Here is a 23,065-nt window from a genome sequence, read left to right as displayed (position 1 = left end):
TGCCTTGCTGTAGTTCCCATGGCGTGATCGCAGCCTCACATTCTGGTATCTGTAGTTCCCGATATAAAAAGTGAGACGTCTTAGGCTACGTTCCTACGATGAGTTTTTTGCTGTTGCAGATTTGTAGTAGATTTGTGTTGCAGATATGTAGTAGTAAATAATATTAACTCCAATTAGAAATGTAGTATAGTTCTGCTGATTAACTATGTCTCTTTCCCCATGTGCAGGCATCGCAGGACCTTAGGTATGCATGGTTACGACCAATGATAAAGCGATAGCTAAATGCATTACCATGTAAGGGCATGTACTTAAGGTCCTGCAATATCTGCACATGCGGAATGAGACATAGCTAATCAGAAAAACTATACATTTCTTTTTGGAGGAATTTGCTACTATAAATAAGATTATTTATTTTATTATTATTATGATATTGGGATGGGATCTTGGAGATGGGAATACCGCTTTTAGTAAAATAGGTTACTTGCATTTTTTTTTTCGAAAATACGTAAAACTCATTGTGGGAACGGAGTCTAATGATCAGCATAGCAATACTTGGAGAATCCCATTCAAACTCACATTGAAGCAATACGAAACACTAAGACATTACGGAACTTGTAGTTCCACATAAACTTTTATGCAAACTTTCCAGTTTTGGAATCTTTTCGGAACGTTGATGACACCTCATCAGTCCACACCTCCAGTGTCTCAGGAAGCATCCAGTTTCATTGTAGCCAGACAGCTTCCCATGGGTGAGCTGTATGTATGCGTGGCAGTCTCCCCAGCCTCCTGCAGGAGGGGCCAGGATGGGTGTGAGTAGCACAAGGAGGGGGATGATAACTTTTTTTTTTTTTTTTTTTGCACTACCCCTAAAGTTAGAAAGTTAGGACTTGAGTCCAGCCCCATCGTTTCCTGTAGATCATTGGTCCAGACCCCCACCAGGAAGCCGCATTACTAACTAACCCATTGCCACCAGTGCACACTGACACCATGGCTAGTGCCAGGCACAGGAATAAAAGCAACTCTCAAGAAAATAACTCCCAGGCTGCAGCAGCTGGCAATGACGTGGCAAAGAAGACCCCGAAACAGACCCCTAAAGCCAACAAAGGGTCATCAGCCTCCTCATCGCCATCACCGCCATTATCATCATCATCAAGGAAACCTGGGCTCTTCAGCAAGCTATTGACTGTCCTCTTCTATGTAGTGGTGCTTGCGATGGCTGCCGGCACGGGCTGGCTGGTATATCACCTCTTGGAAGAAGTGGCACTGATAAGCCGCAAACTTAGCCACCTATCACACCAGAAGGGAGAACTGGCCGAAACTGTGAACACCCTCCAGAAACAGGTAAAGGAGTTAGAAGGGCGTAGGGTCACCCCTCGCCGAAATTACCATAGAGTTTCATTCATTCGTTTATTGCTGATCCGTCTTGTACGTTTCTTGTATTTTGTGTATGGTTTACTTTGGCTTTAGCTGCATAGTATGTGTAAAAAATCTTTAAAAAAAAATCACCCAGCTTTTCTATGATCCTGAATGGTCAATCCGCCTTGTTGTAGTACGTAGCTGCGCACATTTGTCATTCAGAATTCTGGATGAGCTGTAATGGCAGACATATTGGTTTATACCCAGCTTTCCGAGAAAGATATAATGTGCAAGCTGCAGAAAGGTTTTTTTTTTTTTTTCTTCATATAGTATATTTCCAACATATTCTGCAGCGATGTACAAAAAAGCTGTGACAGGTAGATCAGTGGAAAAAGTTTGTCAATGTAAAAGTGGAGCAGTTGCCCATAGCAACCAAACAGACCCATTGCCATTGTGCAATCTGCTTTTCACAGGGTGGCGGACCTGTCACCGTGACCAGATTTAGTTTTCACAGGCTGGTGGACCCGTCGCAGTGGCTTGATCTCGCTTTCATAGGCCGGTGGACCCGTTGCCATAGCCAGATTTAGTTTTCACAGGCTGGCGGACCCATCGCCATGGCCAGATTTCGGTTTGACAGGATGGCAGAACCGTCGCCGTGGCATGATTTCGCTTTCATAGGCCAGTGGACCCGTCGCCATGATCAGATTTAGTCATCACAGGCTGGCGGACACGTTGCCATGGCCAGATTTAGAGATTTAGTTTTCATAGGCCAGTGGACCCGTCGCCATGACCAGATTTAGTCATCACAGGCCGGCAGACACGTCGCCATGGCCAGATTTCGGTTTCACAGGTTGGCATAACCGTCACTGTGGCTTGATTTCACTTTCATAGGCCGTGAGCCCTTTGCCCATGGTCAGATTTACTTTTCATAGGTCAGTGGACCCGTTGCTGTGGCCAGATTTAGTTTTCACAGGCCCGCAGACCAGTTGCTATGGCCTTATATCGCTTTCACAGCCCAGCAGACCCATCGCTGTGGCTTGATCTCGCTTTCACAGCCCGGCAGACCCATCGCTGTGGCTTGATCTCGCTTTCACAGGCCAGTGGACCCGTCGCTGTGGCTTGATCTCGCTTTCACAGGCCAGTGGACCCGTCGCTGTGGCTTGATCTCGCTTTCACAGGCCAGTGGACCCGTCGCTGTGGCTTGATCTCTCTTTCACAGGCCGGTGGACCCGTCGCTGTGGCTTGATTTCGCTTTCACAGGCCGGCGGACCCGTCGCTGTGGCTTGATCTCGCTTTCACAGGCCGGCGGACCAGTGGCTGTGGCTTGATCTTGCTTTCACAGGCCGGAGGACCAGTCGCTGTGGCTTGATCTCGCTTTCACAGGCCGGAGGACCCGTTGCTGTGGCTTGATCTCGCTTTCACAGGCCGGAGGACCCGTTGCTGTGGCTTGATCTTGCTTTCACAGGCCGGAGGACCCGTCGCTGTGGCTTGATCTCGCTTTCACAGGCCGGAGGACCCATCGCTGTGGCTTGATCTCTCTTTCACAGGCCGGTGGACCCGTCGCTGTGGCTTGATCTCGCTTTCACAGGCCGGAGGACCCGTCGCTGTGGCTTGATCTTGCTTTCACAGGCCGGAGGACCCGTTGCTGTGGCTTGATCTCTCTTTCACAGGCCGGAGGACCCGTCGCTGTGGCTTGATCTCGCTTTCACAGGCCGGAGGACCCGTTGCTGTGGCTTGATCTTGCTTTCACAGGCTGGAGGACCAGTCGCTGTGGCTTGATCTCGCTTTCACAGGCCGGAGGACCCGTCGCTGTGGCTTGATCTCGCTTTCACAGGCCGGTGGACCCGTCGCTGTGGCTTGATCTCGCTTTCACAGGCCGGAGGACCCGTCGCTGTGGCTTGATCTTGCTTTCACAGGCCGGAGGACCAGTCGCTGTGGCTTGATCTCGCTTTCACAGGCCGGCGGACCAGTCGATGTGGGCAGTTGCTCACCATTTTCTTTGCGGCAGATTTAGTAAATCTTTCACGTCACTATAGTTAAGCTTAAGTTTCGACTTTGGGCTTAGAGCCCTATAAAGTTAACAGGACACTAGGTCACAAGCTCTGATATAATGTCAGTACTAAGCCCTTTTTAAAGTGGATTCCCATAATCAAAACATATCCTTATCTACAGTATAGGTTCTAATTGGTGGGGTCCTTTTTGTTTTGATTTGTAGGAAGATACACATGTGATTACATTGCGACTTAGGCGGTGACATGGGTCAAATTAGCCAAAGTCTGCTGTATACCGCTGCTACATAAGCAACATAATGCAATTCTTTGGGGTCGCACTGCCACCTGCAAGGCACCGCAACCAACAAGTCAAGAAAAATCCACCTGGTTATGACTTTTTCGACTTGCAGTTCACAATGCGACCTCATTCACCTGCATCGTGCTGTGATGTAACCCCAGCATACAGTGATCTTTAGTTGTACAACCAGATATACAACTGGTTGACCACCACAACTAGGGTTTCCTGTACTTACAACTCCATTATAACTGATGAAATAGTGTCACAACTGATGACTGTAGGAATTTATGGAAATGACCCTTAATTTTTCTGATTCATTCATGTTCATACTGTATTTGCTTATAACCTTTTTAGCTTTGATTTTTTTTTTTTTTCAGATTTATTTTTGGGTCCTACGTAAATTAGTGAAGTGGACAGTAGGATGTGTACGTATTTCTGTAGATGCACATATGCCTGGAATGAATGAATGACTGAACTCCCCTAAGTGATGTTTATAGCAGATGGTCTTGTCCTTTACTAGAGGACGCGGCACTGGTTCATAGGTAGATTCATATGCCATCGCTCTGATATTATCTTTCACTTGCTCGGGTGTTGTCTCCTATCTTATGTAAATAGACTCTTTATAATCCAGATCAAACCCTGCACCATTGGCTTTCAGACTTGAAGGCCATCTGTGCTGTTTATGGACTTGGTATGCGGGGTTAATATTTAAGTGTTTCAAGGAAACTAGAAAAATATGGCCACTCGCTTTCAGAAACAGCGCCTTGCCCATCAATGGGTTGTCTGGTATTACAGCTCAACTCGAATTAAGGTGCACTACTGCTTACACATTCACCCGTTTATATACTTTTTGTATGGAGGCATAAGAAGAAACCTATGAAGATAGAAGGTAACTTAACCAGATGCCAGATGTGTAGAGATATACAGCTTATCAGCCTTCAGATTAAAATCACCTGCCCAATATTGTCTAGGTCCTCCTTGAACTGCTGAAACGGCTCTGAACCGTCGAGTCATGGAATTCACAGGAGATCTGGAGGTGTCCTTTGGTACCAAGACATTGGCAGCAGATCCTTTACTATATGTAAATGGTGAGGTGTAGTCTCCATGGATCGGACTTCTTTTTCCAGGACATCCTACAGATGTTCAAATAGATTGAGATCTCTTGCCGTGTTCCTCAAACTATTCCTGAACAATTTTTGCAGTGTGACAGGCGCATTATCCTGCTAAAATAGGTCAGTCGTTGGGGAATACGGCTGCCCTGTTGGAGAGTACTTGGTCTGTACAAATGTATAACTAGGTGGTACATGTTACATCCACATGATGCCTGAATCTCTGGCAGCAGAACATTGCCCAGACCATCACAATGCTTGTACAGTCTTGTCTTCTTCCCATAGTGTATCTTGGTATGTCTATCGGGCCCGCAGATAGGTGACACATATGCACCCCCGGCCACAACATGTAATAAAGGAAAACATGAATTTTTAGACCACGCCACCTTGTTCTAATACTCTTTGGTTCAGGTTTGATTCTCACATCCCCTTTGTTGGCAGTTGGTAGGGGTCAGCATGAACTGGTCTATGGCTTTGCAGCCCAATGCACAGCAAGCTGTGATTTTCTGCATTTCCTGGCACCCATTTATCCTGGCCAAAAGAGATGGTGGGATTTGATTTGCAGAATCAGGTCTTTCGGTTAGGTCAGTAATCTGTGTTCGCTGGACTGGAGCTCTCAGAACCGCCCCTTACTTGCCTGTCTCTTCATTTGGTTAGCCGAACTGATGCAATATAATCTTTGCGGTGTGATGTGACATTACTCCAGGCTTGATAATCAAAAGAAGAGCCTTGGATGTTGTCAGGTAAGGGGTAGTACTTTGGACCCGTGTCCATCGACAACGTCTGTAATCTGTGGCCACAATCCTGTTACAGTGGCACCGGCACCCCTGCATGGGTCCCCTTCCTATTCCCCTGCAGGGACGCCGGCATGTTAACTTGCCTACCTGCGCTTCCTCGGTGTCTGCTTAAGGCGTGCTTCCTGTCTCATAAAAGGCCACTAAAAAATGTCCCCAGCCAATAGCTGTGAGGCATTTGGTATATAAGGCCTCTTACCCTATTGGGAGGTGCCTTAGCAACTTTAATTAATCAGTGTATATCCTGCTAGAAAGTTGTAAGGTCCCCGTACCTGTGCTGTCTGATCCTGTTTGCCCTTGTCTGCACCTATTCCAGTCAGTCCTGCTGAACCCAAACCTGTATCTATCCTGACTGTGCCTGAACCTGGACCTGTGATCACATACCTGTATCCGTCCTGTGTTTCTGTACCAGTCCTGCTTGTGCCTGATCTTGTACCTTTCTACAAGCCATACACTCCTGCTAACCAGTTCCTGGCCGGTCCTGCTTAGCTGTCCCCCTTTGGGGTCAGCTGCCATGGGTCTGTCCTGAAGTAGCACATGGCATCCATCTAGAGCAAAGTCTAAACCCCACCATCAGGGGCCCTAAGGAAGAGTCAGATGGTCACCTAGTTACACCCCTCCAGGTTTGCATCGGACTATGGCACAGTGGTTCAACAGCCACGTGCGCAACACATGTGAACTGAGTTGCAACAACTCTAATGCCTAGCAGTCGCTTTTTCAACAATTTGTGTGGTTCTTCGGTGAGATTGGACCAGATGGTCCAACCCATGAACATTTTGGTGGTTATATGGTTATTTCTTTGACCATATTTGGTAGGTACTAGCCATTCTATTTCTGGAACACCTCACAAGACCTGATGTTTTGGATATACAGTGCCTACAAGTAGTATTCAACCCCCTGCAGATTTAGCAGGTTTACACATTTGGAATTAACTTGGCATTGTGACATTTGGACTGTAGATCAGCCTGGAAGTGTGAAATGCACTGCAGCAAAAAAAAAGAATGTTATTTCTTTGTTTGTTTTTTTAAATTGTGAAAAGTCTTTTCAGAGGGTCATTTATTATTCAACCCCTCAACCCACCAGAATTCTGTTTGGTTCCCCTAAAGTATTAAGAAGTAGTTCAGGCACAAAGAACAATGAGCTTCACATGTTTGGATTAATTATCTCTTTTTCCAGCCTTTTCTGACTATTTAAGACCCTCCCCAAACTTGTGAACAGCACTCATACATGGTCAACATGGGAAAGACAAAGGAGCATTCCAAGGCCATCAGAGACAAGATCGTGGAGGGTCACAAGGCTGGCAAGGGGTACAAAACCCTTTCCAAGGAGTTGGGCCTACCTGTCTCCACTGTTGGGAGCATCATCCGGAAGTGGAAGGCTTATGGAACTACTGTTAGCCTTCCACGGCCTGGACAGCCTTTGAAAGTTTCCTCCCGTGCCGAGGCCAGGCTTGTCCGAAGAGTCAAGGCTAACCCAAGGAAAACAAGGAAGGAGCTCCGGGAAGATCTCATGGCAGTGGGGACATTGGTTTCAGTCAATACCATAAGTAACGTACTCCACCGCAATGGTCTCCGTTCCAGACGAGCCCGTAAGGTACCTTTTACTTTCAAAGCATCATGTCAAGGCTCGTCTACAGTTTGCTCATGATCACTTGGAGGACTCTGAGACTGACTGGTTCAAGGTTCTCTGGTCTGATGAGACCAAGATCGAGATCTTTGGTGCCAACCACACACGTGACGTTTGGAGACTGGATGGCACTGCATACGACCCCAAGAATACCATCCCTACAGTCAAGCATGGTGGTGGCAGCATCATGCTGTGGGGCTGTTTTTCAGCCAAGGGGCCTGGCCATCTGGTCCGCATCCATGGGAAGATGGATAGCACGGCCTACCTGGAGATTTTGGCCAAGAACCTCCGCTCCTCCATCAAGGATCTTAAGACGGGTCGTCATTTCATCTTCCAACAAGACAACGACCCAAAGCACACAGCCAAGAAAACCAAGGCCTGGTTCAAGAGGCAAAAAATCAAGGTGTTGCAATGGCCTAGTCAGTCTCCTGTACTTAACCCAATTGAAAACTTGTGGAAGGAGCTCAAGATTAAAGTCCACATGAGACACCCAAAGAACCTAGATAACTTGGAGAAGATCTGCATGGAGGAGTGGGCCAAGATAACTCCAGAGACCTGTGCCGGCCTGATCAGGTCTTATAAAAGACGATTATTAGCTGTAATTGCAAACAAAGGTTATTCCACAAAATATTAAACCTAGGGGTTGAATAATAATTGACCCACACTTTTATGTTTAAAATTTATAAAAATTTAACTGAGCAACAAAACTTTTTGGTTTGTAAGATTTATGCATCTGTTAATAAATCCTGCTCTTGTTTGAAGTTTGAAGGCTCTAACTTATTTGCATCTTATTAAACCTGCTAAATCTGCAGGGGGTTGAATACTACTTGTAGGCATTGTACTCTCACTCAATTTTGTAGGTTGACCATTTGATTCTTGTCAGAGTCGACAGATCCTTGTGCTTTCCTGTTTTTCCTGCTTGTAACACATCAACTTTGAAAAATAACCATCCACTTGATAAGTGTCATCGTCATGATAATCAATGCCATTCACTTCTTTGATCAGTGGTTAGAAGCTGGCCATACACATTAGATAGCTGTCGGCTGAATGGTTATTTGGCTTTCCCAACTCCGCCATACACAGGAACACTTGGCTTGGCCAAGTCCTCCAGTATCCTCCTTAATGGTCCAACTCCCAGCTCCTCAAGCAGCGGCTTATCTCCCCCGCCAAACGAAAGGATCAGCTGTTGAAATCTCAACATGACGATTCTTCTCTTCTAAGACGTCAACAATCGGGAGGCCTCCATACACACGCGATGATTAGTTCGAACATCTTTTATCTAGTGTGTATGGAGGTCTTTAGTCTTATGGCTGATCAGCTTATGCATGTATATAACTCAGATGGTGCTGCTAATCCCAGGATGTTATCATTGATCGTGGGAGCATCCAAATTGGAGTTAAGCAAATCGAAAAACCTGTGACGCCATTCATGATCCGGCCAATCACAATGCCCGGTTGTCATTACACACTAAGAATGCTGTTTTTCCAGCATCTACCGCTCCGGGCGCTCCAGATCTGCTACTTGTTTTCTGAGCTAGCACAGCACATTTGTAACCCTAAAGTGAACTGAGGCTTCTTCTCATTAGTCTGTCTAAGCAGAAAGAAAACTTGAATTTTCTAGTTTTTTTTCCAGCTCTCCCTGACAAGTTTATGACTTTTCATGGTTGGAATCAATGTTAAAATCAAAAGTTTGGTTAAGTCTACACAGTGGTTGGGTTACTTGCTAATGTGTGCATGATAACGCGACTGTGTAGCTGGAAAAGGCATTTTACTTGATGGATATTTTGTTTGTTAGGCAAGCCCTGCATGTATTGTGGCTGTCGAGCAGCCACGGGGTCTCGAACATATTTTTCGAGCACACCGAACTTTGTTAGCGTACAAGCGTGCACAGATAACACCTTACCTAAGCACGTTCGCTCATCACTACAGACTCATGAATATATTAATCCTTTTGTTCTCTCCCAGAAGAAAAATACAATTCATACTAGTGCCACCTATTAGTAGTATCTATAGTGTAAATCGATGTCCGATCCTTTTAACAAGGTTTGCTAGGGCCACTATACAACAGGTGACCTTAGTGAGCATTCCTTTCCTTCTGGGACGGAATTCATTTTGCATATTTTTTCCTATTGGGTATTGCTAATAAGACTCCATACACAGCAAGTCTCCTTATAAGGTTTTGATTACTATCTGTTTTCAGGAGCGCACCTCATTCCGGCTTCTTAGCTTCCCATTTACCGAGGGTCATTGGACTTCTGATCATTAACAGTTGGCTGATCTGCTGACCCGAATTGTGCGGTCGCTGATGCTTCAAACAGTGGCCATTTTGTCCATGTAGCTTTAGGGGAGAGTGAACTGGTCAGCTTCAGAGCAACCTCTAAAGCACAAAGCTTGCAAGCACTATGGTCCTTGATGAAGACAACAGCAGAGGTGGCTGATAATGTAGGTAGGCAAAGTGTAGTAAACCGTGAGACGTAAAAAAAAAATAAAGAAATAAAATAAAAAATACCTAAATCACTTATTGACCATCTCCCCATCTTGCATCCATTTTTCTGATTATTTTAACCATTGCTAGAGGTAATAAGTGTACTATAGCAATTTAGCCTTGATAAAGGAGAACCTAGGACGTAGGGAGTAGCTTTTTAAAAAAAAATTGTACTAAGTACTCTAAATTAGTATTTTGCTTGTGCAGTAAAAAAAAACGGAAATGTTTCTTGTGCTCTGTTATTTAAATATTTAAAGAGGTTATCCGGAACTACTGTAGGTTTTTTTCTTTACTTTGGGCCTGAGAACTAACAAGCCGGTAATTGCTAACTATCTGTTTGTTGTGTCTGATTCCGATTTCTGCCAGCATCGAGAGGTCACAAACCTCTCCTGCTGGCGATTCAGCAGTCTTCGCTGACGTCATGTCAACAGAGCAGCGACTTCTTTTCTGCTCTGCTCTGTGTACGGGCATGACTGCCGACGTCATGATGACTGACAGCCAACTCCCCACTGCCTGACTGCGGGGAGCCTGCTGTCAATCAGCATGATGTAAGCAGTCATGCCCAGTAAACAGAGCAACCCATAAGAGCAGCCCTGTTGACATGGAGCAGCTGAATCACCGGCAGGAGCAGTAGGTGAACTCTCTGAGTCAGCGCCAGGTAGAAGAGGCAGGTGGCTGGCAACTATTTGCCTGTGAGTTTTTATACTCATATTAAAAAAATAAAAGAGAAATAAATAAAAAAGTTCTAGGCACAGGTCGGTGGAGTTAAATGTATTGGTGACCAGAGGAAGGCTGGATCAGGGTGTTAAGATACAGGGCTAGGGCAGGCTAAATCTTTGTCTCTGTTGTAAAAAATTGACAGTCTCACATTTTTCATTTCAGGTTGATTTACTTGAAAAAACCGTTGGAAGAGTTGAATTTATCTCAAAAGATATTCAAGAAAAGCAGCAAAGACACGACACATCTATCAAGAATTGCGAAAAGGAACTGGATGTTGTTGGTGTCGTCCTCAAGAAGCTGCAGAAAGATCTGTCAAATGTCGTCCAAGATGTAAAAGACCAAGGAGAACGGGATCTTGACCTCTTTGACAAAACCTTGCGAGAAAAATTTACAGAATTAAATAATTCAATAAACGAAGATCTATCTGATCTTACCGAGGTACAGAAGTCAAGCCAGGAGGAAATTAACAATGTGAAGGCCAAAATATCTTCTTTAGGAGACTTAGATGCAATCAAGGAAGATGTGAAGGCCTTGAAGGATCTCGCCTCTCAATTAACATCCTCCTTCAACTCTAAAGAAGAGTCGATTGACTGGTTAATGAAAAATTCCTTAAATGTGGACTCTGTTACTGCCAACAGTCATGAAATTGAGATTATCAAGCATGAACAGGAGAACTTAAAGAGAAATGTAGAGGAACAAATGGTGGTGGTAAAGAACATGATGCAGAAGACTATGAGCAATGAAGATTCGAGTCTGAAAGGAGAACTTGCAAAAGTCCTCAAGGAGTTTGAGCAAATTTCGTCTTCTGTCAAAGAGATGGAGGGTAACTACATCTCCGCTAACAATGACTTACTTAAAGAAATTGAGACAAACAGAGATGGCATTGAGCTGAGATTAAAGCCTCTGGAAGGTGCAGTGAAGGAGCTGAACAGTCAATCGTTATCTCTAGGAACTTTGCAGCCCAATTTCGAAGAATTGTCCAGAAGATTGAATGCCGCAGAAGAAGGCATCACTGAGTTGAAGTCCCTTTCTCTGTCTGATGAACAAGGAAGCCCTGAAGGATCTGAAACCCTATCGACACTGAAAAAAGCTCAACAAGCGTTATTCCAAGATGTAGATAAGCTGAAATCTTCTATTGCAATCCTTCCAAGCGTGGCCTCTGATTTCGAAAAATTACAAGCGGATATGAAAAACTCCTTAGAAGGCCACAAACAGCAGATTGATGAGTTGAAAACCAAAAATGAGCAACGGAAGGGTAATTTAGGGTCTCCAGAGGCAGAACCCGATATTGATAATTTAAGTTCCTCTATTAAAAAACTGGAATCTGACTTGAAGATGATGAGGGAGGCCGTGGATAGTTTGGTAGCCTATTCTGTAAAAATAGAAACCAATGAGGAGGACTTGAGATCCGTTAAGGAGTCCGTTGAAGACCTTAAACAAAATACCGATAAACTCTTAGTTAAAATAGAACAGATCCAAGAGAATGTGTAACTGAGCCATGGCTGTGACCAATGTAGGGATTTCGAAGTAGTTCTAAACATGTTCTCATTAAAGTGTTTTTTTCTGTATCCTTTTTAATTTATTTAAAGAGAAAAACCTCATTTATAGTTTTTTTTTCTTCTCTTTCCTTGACACTTATGACTTTGACGATAGGGTCGTGAAAAAAATCTCGCGATTTTCGCGAACTATACGGAATGGAGAAGGTGGAGAATTTTATTTTAAATTTTTTCTATTGGGCCATTATTGACTTTTTCACGCAAAAAAGTGGTGTAAGGGAGAACATGATAAATGGCTATAAGAAGTCACTTTTTATCTGTGAATGTATGTAGTCGCGTACCATGTAGACCCTTATAAACCCACAAAATCCGAGCACGCAGGGGCAGCTATGGACAACAGATCGAATAGCCAGTACTTATATTATGGGTCTTTAGTTACATCCCGAGGTATATGATATGGTTGACGCTGAGGTCGCACTATATCTCGCTCACTGCAAAGTGCCGTGAAGGTAGAGACGTCCTTGTTGGCCAAGTTGTTGACACGAAGCTAACGAGGAGGGGGTGTTCATTATATAGATCGGTTAGCGGAGTCCTCCTCACAAAGGAGGGATAAGGTCAGCTGCTCATCTATTTATAACGGGGGATTCTTGAGGACAGAGCAAATCGCAGCACAACAAGAGGCAGTCGCATCTCCAAGAGGTCAAGAAACCAACTACCACTGTTTAATAATGAAACTTTAGAAAAGTGTCTCCCTAAATTGGGTGGGTTTAATATGGGTAACATAGCTAGCACCCATCATTAACCAATCACACCAGGGACATAACCATTCACACTGTTTTAGAGATGCAGATTCCCCCTCCATTGAGCAGACCTTCTCTCCAGAACTGGCATCCGATATTTTGCTATATTTTTCTTTAAGAGTTTTGGTGCTTTGTTTTTTTTTTTTTTTCATTACATTTTCCATGACACTGCCTGTATTTTAAAAATATTGTTATATCTTGCAATTTTCACTCTGAGCCTTATAATAATAAAAATTATAATAGTCTGACACTTCGTGTTCTGTAGACATCACTTCTCATTAGTCATCTCATTATAATCACATGATTGCAATGACTGATAACACTTTTCTATACAGTAGATAACACAGGATCCACCATTCACAATAGATGATATCACAGCTCACCTCCTCCTTTACAATGACTGATAACACCTCTATATACAGTAGATAACACAGGATCCACCATTCACAATAGGTGATGTCACAGCTCACCTCCTCCTCCTCCTGTACAATGACTGATAACACCTCTATATACAGTAGACAACACAGGATCCACCATTCACAATAGGTGATATCACAGCTCACCTCCTCGTCCGGTACAATGACTGATAACACCTCTATATACAGTAGATGACACAGGATCCACCATTCACAAGAGATGATATCACAGCTCACCTCCCCCTCCTCCTGTACAATGACTGATAACACCACTATATACAGAAGATAACACAGGATCCACCATTCACAATAGGTGATGTCACAGCTCACCTCCTCCTCCTGTACAATGACTGATAACACCACTATATACAGTAGATAACACAGGATCCACCATTCACAATAGGTGATGTCACAGCTCACCTCCTCCTCCTGTACAATGACTGATAACACCACTATATACAGTAGATAACACAGGATCCACCATTCACAATAGGTGATGTCACAGCTCACCTCCTCCCCCTGTACAATGACTGATAACACCTCTATATACAGTAGATAACACAGGATCCACCATTCACAATAGGTGATGTCACAGCTCACCTCCCCCTCCTCCTGTACAATGACTGATAACACCTCTATATTATTTTTGGGTCTGTTCCTTTGTTGGACCTGCAACCATCACGCTATGCACAAAATAATAGCTTGGACAACCCCTGATCTTCGCATCAAATCTTATTGGCAACTTTTTAGCAAATCAAATATTTCCAACGCAAATTAAGTAGGAAACCGTGGTTTAGCTCCGCTCCTCAGCTCCAGATTTTTTATACAGCACTTTCAATACTTCATCCAAAAATTAGTCCTATTTTGGGACAAAAAAAAAGAGGACCAAACCAGTTCAAGAAAAATGCTTGTGTGATCATAGTTCTTCAGGCCAAGTCTTTTGGGTTGGGTCATTTGCATGTATATGAGTTGGGTAATGAGTGCCAGGTAATACGGAGACGGCCCCTTCTATGTGTACAGTGTTTAGTCCTTGACATAAATTACATTAACCGGTTCCACCACATTTTCTTTCTAACCACCATGGCTGCAAAATAAGAAAAGAACAAAAACAACCAAAGGGTTAAATTTATTTTCTGCTTTCGTTCCCTGGGGTTGGAGGAAACTGGTGTTGCCTCTCGAATAGGTGTGAAATGGGAAAATGTGGTCACAGAATGAACATAATTCTGCTACTAAGGGAGCATTGAATGTGGATGATACAAAAAAATAAAATAAAAACGTACGAGACCTTTTATTCTTAATGTCCCTAAAGAATCATTCCCAAAATAACACATTATCCCCTATCTAGTGATCCCAAGATTGTGGGCTTTGGAACCTGGGCACCCAACTCTGCAGAGACCTGTTCTTAACCCCTTCACAACCTTGCCCTTGTCCGTTTTTGCGTTCTCGTTTTTCACTCCCCTCCTTCCCAAAGCCATAACTTTTTTATTTTTCTGTCAATATGGCCATGTGAGGGCTTGTTTTTTTGCGGGACAAGTTGCACTTTTCAATGACGTCATTGGTCACATGTCGTGTACTACAAATGGGAAAAAAATTCCAAGTGCGGTGAAATTGCAAAAAAAATGCAATCCCACACTTGTTTGTTTGTTTGTCTTTTTTTGCTAGGTTCAGTAAATGCTAAAACTGACCTGCCATTTTAATTCTCCAGGTCATTACGAGTTCATAGACACCAAACATGTCTAGGTTATGTTTTAATTAAGTGGTAAAAAAAATTCCAAACTTAGCTAAAAAAAAAAAAAAAAGCACAATTTTCCGTTACCCGTAGCGTCTCCATTTTTCGTGATCTGGGGTTGGGTGAGGGCTTATTTTTGTGTGCCGAGCTGGCGTTTTTAATGATAACATTTTAGTGCAGATACGTTCTTTTGATCGTCCGTTATTACATTTTAATGTAATGTCGCGGCGATAAAAAAACGTAATTCTGGCGTTTCGAATTTTTTTCTCGCTATGCCATTTAGCAATCAGGTTAATCCTTTTTTTTATTGATAGATCGGGCGATTCTGAACGCGGCGATAACAAATATGTGTAGGTTTGATTTTTTTTTTTTTTTTTTTTTATTTTGAATGGGGCGAAAGGTGGGCGATTTAAACTTTTTATATTTTTTTAAATATTTTTTAAAACATTTTTTTTAAACTTTTCCATGCTTCAATAGCCTCCATGGGGGGCTAGAAGCTGGCACAACTCGATCGGCTCTGCTACATAGCAGCAATCATCAGATCGCTGCTATGTAGCTGAATTGCAGGCTTGCTGTGGGCACCGACCACAGGGTGGCGCTCACAGCAGGCCGGCATCAGTAACCATAGAGGTCTCAAGGACCTCTATGGTTACCATCCTGACGCATCGCCGACCCCCGATCATGTGACGGCTGATGCGATGATTTCCGGCCACGCAGCCAGAAGCGCCGGTTAAATGCCGCTGTCAGCGTTTGACAGCGGCATTTAACTGGTTAATAGTGGCGGGTGAATCGCGATTTCACCCGCTGCTATTGCGGGCACATGTCAGCTGTTCATGTCCCGGCTTTGAGGTGGGCTCAGCGCCGGAGCCCACATCAAAGCAGAGGACCCGACCTCCCCAGTAATAGTACGGCGGAGGTCGGGAAGGGGTTAATGGACGGAAACATCTATGCTCAGTGTCGCCTTCCTTCATTATCACCGCTCCATTGCTTCCTGCGATCCCATGAACAATGAATGGACCGAACGCTGAGCATTAACATGTCACAGGGTCACCGTGACAGGGTGAAGCCAGAAGACCGCAGCGTCCGATTGCTCCTACTCCGGCGCTGAGAAGAACTGCTTCGTCATATTAAATGTTTATTTCTTCTGGCAGAACAGGGGTTAATCAGCTATGTTGGATTTCCCTATGCTCACAGTTGAGCTTAGTTAGCCACTCCTTTTCCCTTTATAATCTGGGCTCTGATACAATTCCTTGTCAGAGCTAACATTTGCTGCATGGCTAACAGAGGGAAAGGAGTACGGTACATATGAGAAGGAGAGTTGCAGGAGTTATTAGAGACTTTTATTTGGTTTGTACTCATGGTAATTCCTTATTCTTCTCTGTTTTGTTTTTTTTTCCCCTTCCTGCACACCCCAGTGGATTCCTCTGTTATATGTGAGTGAATATTTTGTATGCCTGTAGTTTTCTGTTAACCCTTGTTTGTTGGGTTGGAGTACTGCGGTGCACAGTAGCGCCCCCTTTTCCCTGGGTGAGGGAGTTGAACAGACGTAGGGCTAATTTAGGAGATAAGGCAAGAGCGGAGGCCCCAGCATCTTCGCCATCTTTAGTATCCCGGGGAACTGGGCGAGTTAGGGCGCCCCCGAGTGTTAGGGCCAGGGAAGGAGCCCCTGGTCCCAGGTCACCCGACAAGTGTGTCACGACACATTTGTTCTGTTCAAAATTAGGCTGCAGAGTAACGCCTGCAACAATGTTGGGGATCCCAGTGCGCGGACCCCCTGCCATCAGTGATTTTATCACCTTATTTATAGGGAATAAATTATTTTGGGAATAACCCTTTAAAGGAACTCGGCACAGAATGACTGTTTACACCAAGTACAGGCGCTCGGTGCACCCTTGGTGTGACCAAACAGTTAAGTGCACCTTCCCACCTACTTGGTTTCCATCTATCTCTGCCCTTCTTTAGCTCTATAAATCCAGATCTGTCAATCAAAGAAGGGTGGAGATAAAGGGGAAAACAAGTAGGTGGGAAGGTGCACTTGTTTTGCCATATCATGATGCACCAAGCATCTGTCATTCTGTGCTGACAGTCCCTTCAACTTCTCTGGTCCTATACTTTCTCTCAAATTTATGGATGTAAAGGACAGTTTTACACAACCATGTTTCACAGTTCATACTGGGACTCCGATGCTTGAACTGGCTGCGGGTGAGGGGGCCCGACAGCCTCATACAGGTGCTTCTCACAAAATTAGAATTTCATCAAAAAGTTAATTTATTTCAGTTCTTAAATACAAAAAGTGAAACTCATATAATATACTGTATAGAGTTATTACAGAGTGATCAATTTCAAGTGTTTATTTCTGTTAATGTTGATGATTATAGCTTACAGCCAATGAAAACCCAAAAGTCATTATCTCAGTAAATTAGAATTTACAACAAAACATTTACAAAGGCTTCCTAAGTGTTTAAAAAGGTGCCTTTGTCTGTTGCAGTAGCTCCACAATCATGGAGAGGACTGCTGACTTCACAGATGTACAGAAGGCAGTCATTGATACACTCCACAGGGAGGGTAAAGGTACTTTCACACTGAGCGACGCTGCAGCGATACCGACGATGTAGATCGCTGCAGCGTCGCTGTTTGGTCGCTGGAGAGCTGTCACACAGACAGCTCTCCAGCGACCAACGATGCCGGTAACCAAGGTAAACATCGGGTTACTAAGCGCAGGGCCGCGCTTAGTAACCCGATGTTTACCCTAGTTACCATCGTAAAAGTAAAAAAACAAACACTACATACTTACCTTCCGCTGTCTGTCCCCGGCGCTGTGCTTTCCTGAACTGACTGAGCACAGCGGCCGGAAAGCAGAGCAGTGACGTCACCGCTGTGCTTTCCGGCTGGCCGACGCTGACACAGGATGCAAGAGGAGAGCAGAGAAGCAGAGCGCCGGGGACAGACAGCTGAAGGTAAGTATGTAGTGTTTGTTTTTTTCACTTTTACGATGGTAACCAGGGTAAACATCGGGTTACTAAGCGCGGCCCTGCGCTTAGTAACCCGATGTTTACCCTGGTTACCAGTGAAGACATCGCTGAATCGGCGTCACACACGCCGATTCAGCGATGTCAGCGGGAGATCCAGCAACGAAATAAAGTTCTGGCCTTTTTCCTCCGACCAACGACATCACAGCAGGATCCTGATCGCTGCTGCGTGTCAAACACAACGATATCGCTATCCAGGACGCTGTAACGTCACGGATCGCTAGCGATATCGTTGTGTTGTTTAGTGTGAAGGTACCTTTAGGCACAAAAGGTCATTGCTAAAGAAGCTGTATGTTCATGTTCACAGAGTACTGTATCCAAGCATATTAATGGAAAGTTGAGTGGAAGGAAAAAGTGTGGTAGAAAAAGGTGCACAAGCAACCGGGATAACTGCAGCCTTGAAACTATTGTTAAGAAAAGGCCGTTCAAAAATGTGGGGGAGATTCACAAGGAGTGGACTGCTGCTGGAGTCATTGCTTCAAGAGCCACCACACACAGACGTATCCAGGACATGGGCTACAAGTGTCGCATTCCTTGTGTCAGGCCACTCATGACCAATAGACAACGCCAGAAACATCTTACCTGGGCCAAGGAGAAAAAGAACTGGACTGTTCTCAGTGATCCAAGGTGTTGTTTTCCGATGAAAGAAAATTTTGCATTTCATTTGGAAATCAAGGTCCCAGATTCTGGAGGAAGAGTGGAGAGGCCACAATCCAAGCTGCTGGAGGTCTAGTGTGAAGTCTCCACAATCAGTGATGGTTTGGGGAGCCATGTCATCTGCTGGTGTAGGTCCACTGGGTTTTATCTAAAGTCAGCGCAACCGTCTACCAGGAAATTTCAGAGCACTTCATACTTCCCTCTGTAGATAAGCTTTTTGTAGATGGAAATTTAATTTTCCAGCAGGACTTGGCACCTGTCCACATTGCCAAAAGTACCAATACCTGGTGTAAAAACAGCAGTATCACTGGGCTTGATTGGCAGCAAACTCGCCTGACCTTAACCCAATAGATTATTGGGTTTTGTCAAGAGGAAGATGGGACACCAGACCCAACAATACAGACGAGCTGAAGGCTGTTATTAAAGCAACCTGGGCTTCCATAACCCCTCAGCAGTGCCACAGGCTGATCGCCTCCATGCCACCATGCATCATTGATGCAGTAATTGATGTAAAAGGAGCCCCGACCAAGTATAGAGCGCATTTACTGAACATACATTTCAGTAGGCCAACATTTTGGATTTTAAAATCATTTTTCAAGCTCGTGTTATAAAGTATTCTAATTTACTGAGATAATGACTCTTGGGTTTTCATTGGCTGTAAGCCATAATCATCAACAACAGAAATAAACACTTGAAATAGATCATTCTGTTTGTAATAACGCTATATGAGTTTCACTTTTTGTATTGAAGAACTGAAATAAATTCACTTTTTGATCATAGTCAAATTTTTGTGAGAAGCATCTGTATTTGTGCCAACAGTTGTTACCTTCTCACCAAACTGCTGGACCATTGTCCTGTAGTCCATCCTAGCCTTGTGCAGGTCTACAATATTGTCCCTGGTGTCCTTAGACAGCTCTTTGGTCTTGGCCATGGTGGAGAGGTTGGAGTGTGATTGATTGTGTGGACAGGTGCAATTTATACAGGTAATGAGTGCAGCGTAGGAGGCGTCTTATAGAAAAACAGGTCTGTGAGAGGCAGAATTCTTGCTGGTTGGTCGGTGATTAAATACTTATTTCATGCAATAAAATGCAATTTAATTATTTAAAAATCATACAATGTGATTTTTTTTTTTTTTTTTTTAGATTCTGTGTCTCACAGTTGAAGTGTACCTACGATTAAAAATTACAGACCTCTCCATTCTTTGTAGGTGGTAAAATTTGAAAATCGGCGGTGTATCAAATATTTATTTTCCCCACTGTAGATAGTTCTGTAATGGATATATCCCCATTATTCATGGTATTCCAGTTCAGAGTCATTCAAGTAAAAAGTGCTTAGCTGCAATACCAGTCACGGCCAATGTACAATAGTGGCGCTGTTGGTGGGAAAGAAAAGCAGATCAATTTTTCTAGTCTTGGTCAACCTTCAACAAGTTTTCGGGACAGATACCGTCTTAACATTAAAAGGAATGACTCCTGCAGTTCTCCCTGACTCGAGCTGTCGAGGAAATTTTTTTAACGTGTTGTATGGGCATACACAGATCTTTAAAGTGATGCATAAGGAAATGTGGTATGCGAGTACCGTTCCGTCCTTAGCAAAAACAATAAAGCAAGCAGAGTGTGAGACAAGAGATCTATTGTGCAGTTATTGTTGCTATGCCAATTGTACCAGCGTCTTGCAATTATTACATTGCCATAAACTACCCTCAAGGATCAGAACAAGTCAGCATCGTTCAGTCAGCATCGTTTCCCAAAGTCATTGACAACTGATGCATAACAAAGGGCTGTGACAGGACCTGCGGGAATCAGACCATTTCTACCTTCCCGAAGGAAAACTCTTTGCTGTATATATAGATAAAAAAAGTCAATGGCTCGAAATGTCTGGCATTTCATAATACTGATTTTCCAATTGCAGGAGTAGTCCAAAACTATGCCATAATTGGTTGTAGGCCTTGAAATCATAGTGTATGGGGTCCATTTGTCAACATCTACTGCTTAACAATAGTTCTGTTAATACAATATGAATGACCGTTATACCAAGCACAGGTACTCGCTGCAGCCTTGGCGTGGCCAAACAGTTCAGGACACCATCCCACTTACCGTACTTGTTTTCCATCCATCTCCACCGATCTTTGGCTCCTGTAAAGTCTGAGCTGTCAATCAAGGAATAGGGAAATAAAACAGAAAGAAAACAAGTGGGATGGCGCATTGAAGTGTGTCGCCATGCCAAGGCTGCAGCGAGCACCTGTCTTAGGCCGGCTTCACACTTGCGAGTTTTACGGACGTAAGAGCGCAGAAACTACGTCCGTAAAACTCGCAAAAAATACGGCACAATTATTCTCTATGCCCCTGCTCCTATCTGCCGTATTTTACTGATCAGTATTATACGGCTTTCTACGGCCGTACAAAATCGCAGCATGCTGCGTTTGTCACCGTACTGCGCAAGAAATACGCCAATGAAAGTCTATGGAAGCGTGAAAAATACGGATTACACACGGACAAGCAGTGTGACTTGCGAGAAATACGCAGCGCTGTTAGAGAGAAAAGCCGGTAATTCAGTGCGGTGTACAGTAAAATCACACTGACAGCTTACAGTCCAATAGGTAGAATAAATGTGTACACACAGAATAGGTATATATATATATATATATATGTCAGTGAGACACATATATGTATATATATTATTATTTATTCCAGCGCTATACAGCTTGAAAGCCGGTAATTCAATTACCGGCTTTTTCTTTCTCCTTCCTAAAACCCGACATGATTTGAGACATGGTTTACATACAGTAAACCATGTCTTCTCTCCATTTTTTTTGCAGATTCCACACTACTAATGTCAGTAGTGTGTATCTGCAAAATTTGGCCGTTCTAGCTCTTAAAATAAATGGTTAAATGGCGTAAAAAATTGGCGTGGGCTCCCGCACAATTTTCTCCGCCAGAGTAGTAAAGCCAGTGACTGAGGGCAGATATTAATAGCCTGGAGAGGGTCCATGGTTATTGGCCTCCCCCTGGCTAAAAACATCTGCCCCCAGCCACCCCAGAAAAGGCACATCTGGAAGATCCCATCTGTAAGCTCCCAGGCTTTCTAGGAAAGTTCCCACGATCTATGAACATCCAGCAGAGGGCGCCTCACCGCAAATGAAGCTAAATATAGCTCATTGATCTATATTTAGACTCATTCCCCGGGGTTTTGCAGCGAGGAGCAGCCTGCATTAGCAAAGCTCCTGGCTGCAAAATGTTTTAACCCCTTCAGAAGGATTTACATCGTTGGACGTTACAGATCTGCGGAGGGTAAGTATATTGTTGGTTTATTATGTTTTTTCTTTCACAGAACGAGGGTCTTCAGTGACTGGATTGGGCGTAGAATAAAATACTCCAACAACCATTGTTTTTATTTCATTAAAATAATTTTAAATAATGTGTTTGTGTTTTATTTAACCCTTTACTACAATTGGATTAATAATGGATAGGTGTCATAATTGACGCCTCTCCATTATTAATTAGGCTTAATGTCACCTTACAATAGCAAGGTGGCATTAACCCTTCATTACCCCATATCCCACCGCTACACGGGAATGGGAAGAGAGTGGCCAAGTGCCAGAATAGGCGCATCTTCCAGATGTGCCTTTTCTGGGGTGGCTGGGGGCAGGAGTTTTTATCCAGGGGGGGCCAATAACCATGGACCCTCTCCAGGCTATTAATATCTGCCCTCAGTCACTGGCTTTACTACTCTGGCGGAGAAAATTGTGCGGGAGCCCACGCCAATTTTTTCCGCCATTTAACCCTTTATTTTAAGAGCTAGAACGGCTAAATTTTGCAGATACACACTACTGACATTAGTAGTGTGGAATCTGCAAAAAAAATGGAGAGAAGACATGGTTTACTGTATGTAAACCATGTCTCAAATCATGTCGGCTTTTAGGAAGGAGAAAGAAAAAGCCGGTAATTGAATTACCGGCTTTCAAGCTGTATAGCGCTGGAATAAATATTAATATATATACATATATGTGTCTAATGACATATATATATATATATATATGACAGTATACGGTATATATATATTTTTTTCTTTTTGGGACACATGGATCACTTCTATAGCGGTATGTTCGTTTTGCAAGCCTGCGAGAAAACCACGCAGTACGGATGCCATACGGATTACATACGGAGGATGCCATGCGCAAAAAAACGCTGACACACCCTGCCTACGGAGGAGCTACGGACCACTATTTTCGGGACATTTCAGCGTATTACGGCCGTAATATACGGACCGTATTTTCATACGCTGAGTGTGAAGCCGGCCTTAGGCTTCATTTTTGGCCGAGAGTTGACATGGTCCTCATGTCTACACATCTAAATTGCTCTGAACGCATATAGTATTTCTGACGAAGGGGTGATTTATTACATGCTGTAGAAGATAGTGCCTCACAGAGTAAGGACCTCAAGTGAGCCTAGTCCAGTGCGCAAGGAGTTGACTCTTTGTTGAACTATTGAATTAAATGTGCGTAGAAGGTCCAGAACAGTAACTTTCTATATTATCAAGAAGCACACCAACACATACATT

General features: G+C 43.8%; 1 protein-coding gene across 1 annotated transcript; it reads left to right on the top strand.

The window, feature by feature from the left end:
• The first annotated feature begins 745 nt into the window (after nt 1-745).
• Nucleotides 746-11,946, top strand: CKAP4 (cytoskeleton associated protein 4). Its single transcript, XM_069763467.1, has 2 exons — nt 746-1,341; nt 10,541-11,946. Exons 1-2 carry the CDS (start codon nt 988-990, stop codon nt 11,867-11,869), a joined length of 1,683 nt encoding a protein of 560 aa, XP_069619568.1. The 5' UTR covers nt 746-987; the 3' UTR covers nt 11,870-11,946.
• Nucleotides 11,947-23,065: the final 11,119 nt, after the last annotated feature.

Source organism: Ranitomeya imitator, chromosome 4 (assembly GCF_032444005.1).
Source record: "Ranitomeya imitator isolate aRanImi1 chromosome 4, aRanImi1.pri, whole genome shotgun sequence".
Taxonomy (NCBI): Eukaryota; Metazoa; Chordata; class Amphibia; order Anura; family Dendrobatidae; genus Ranitomeya; species Ranitomeya imitator.
Note: the sequence above shows the minus strand (reverse complement) of the source record. Positions and strands in the feature narration are given on the sequence as shown.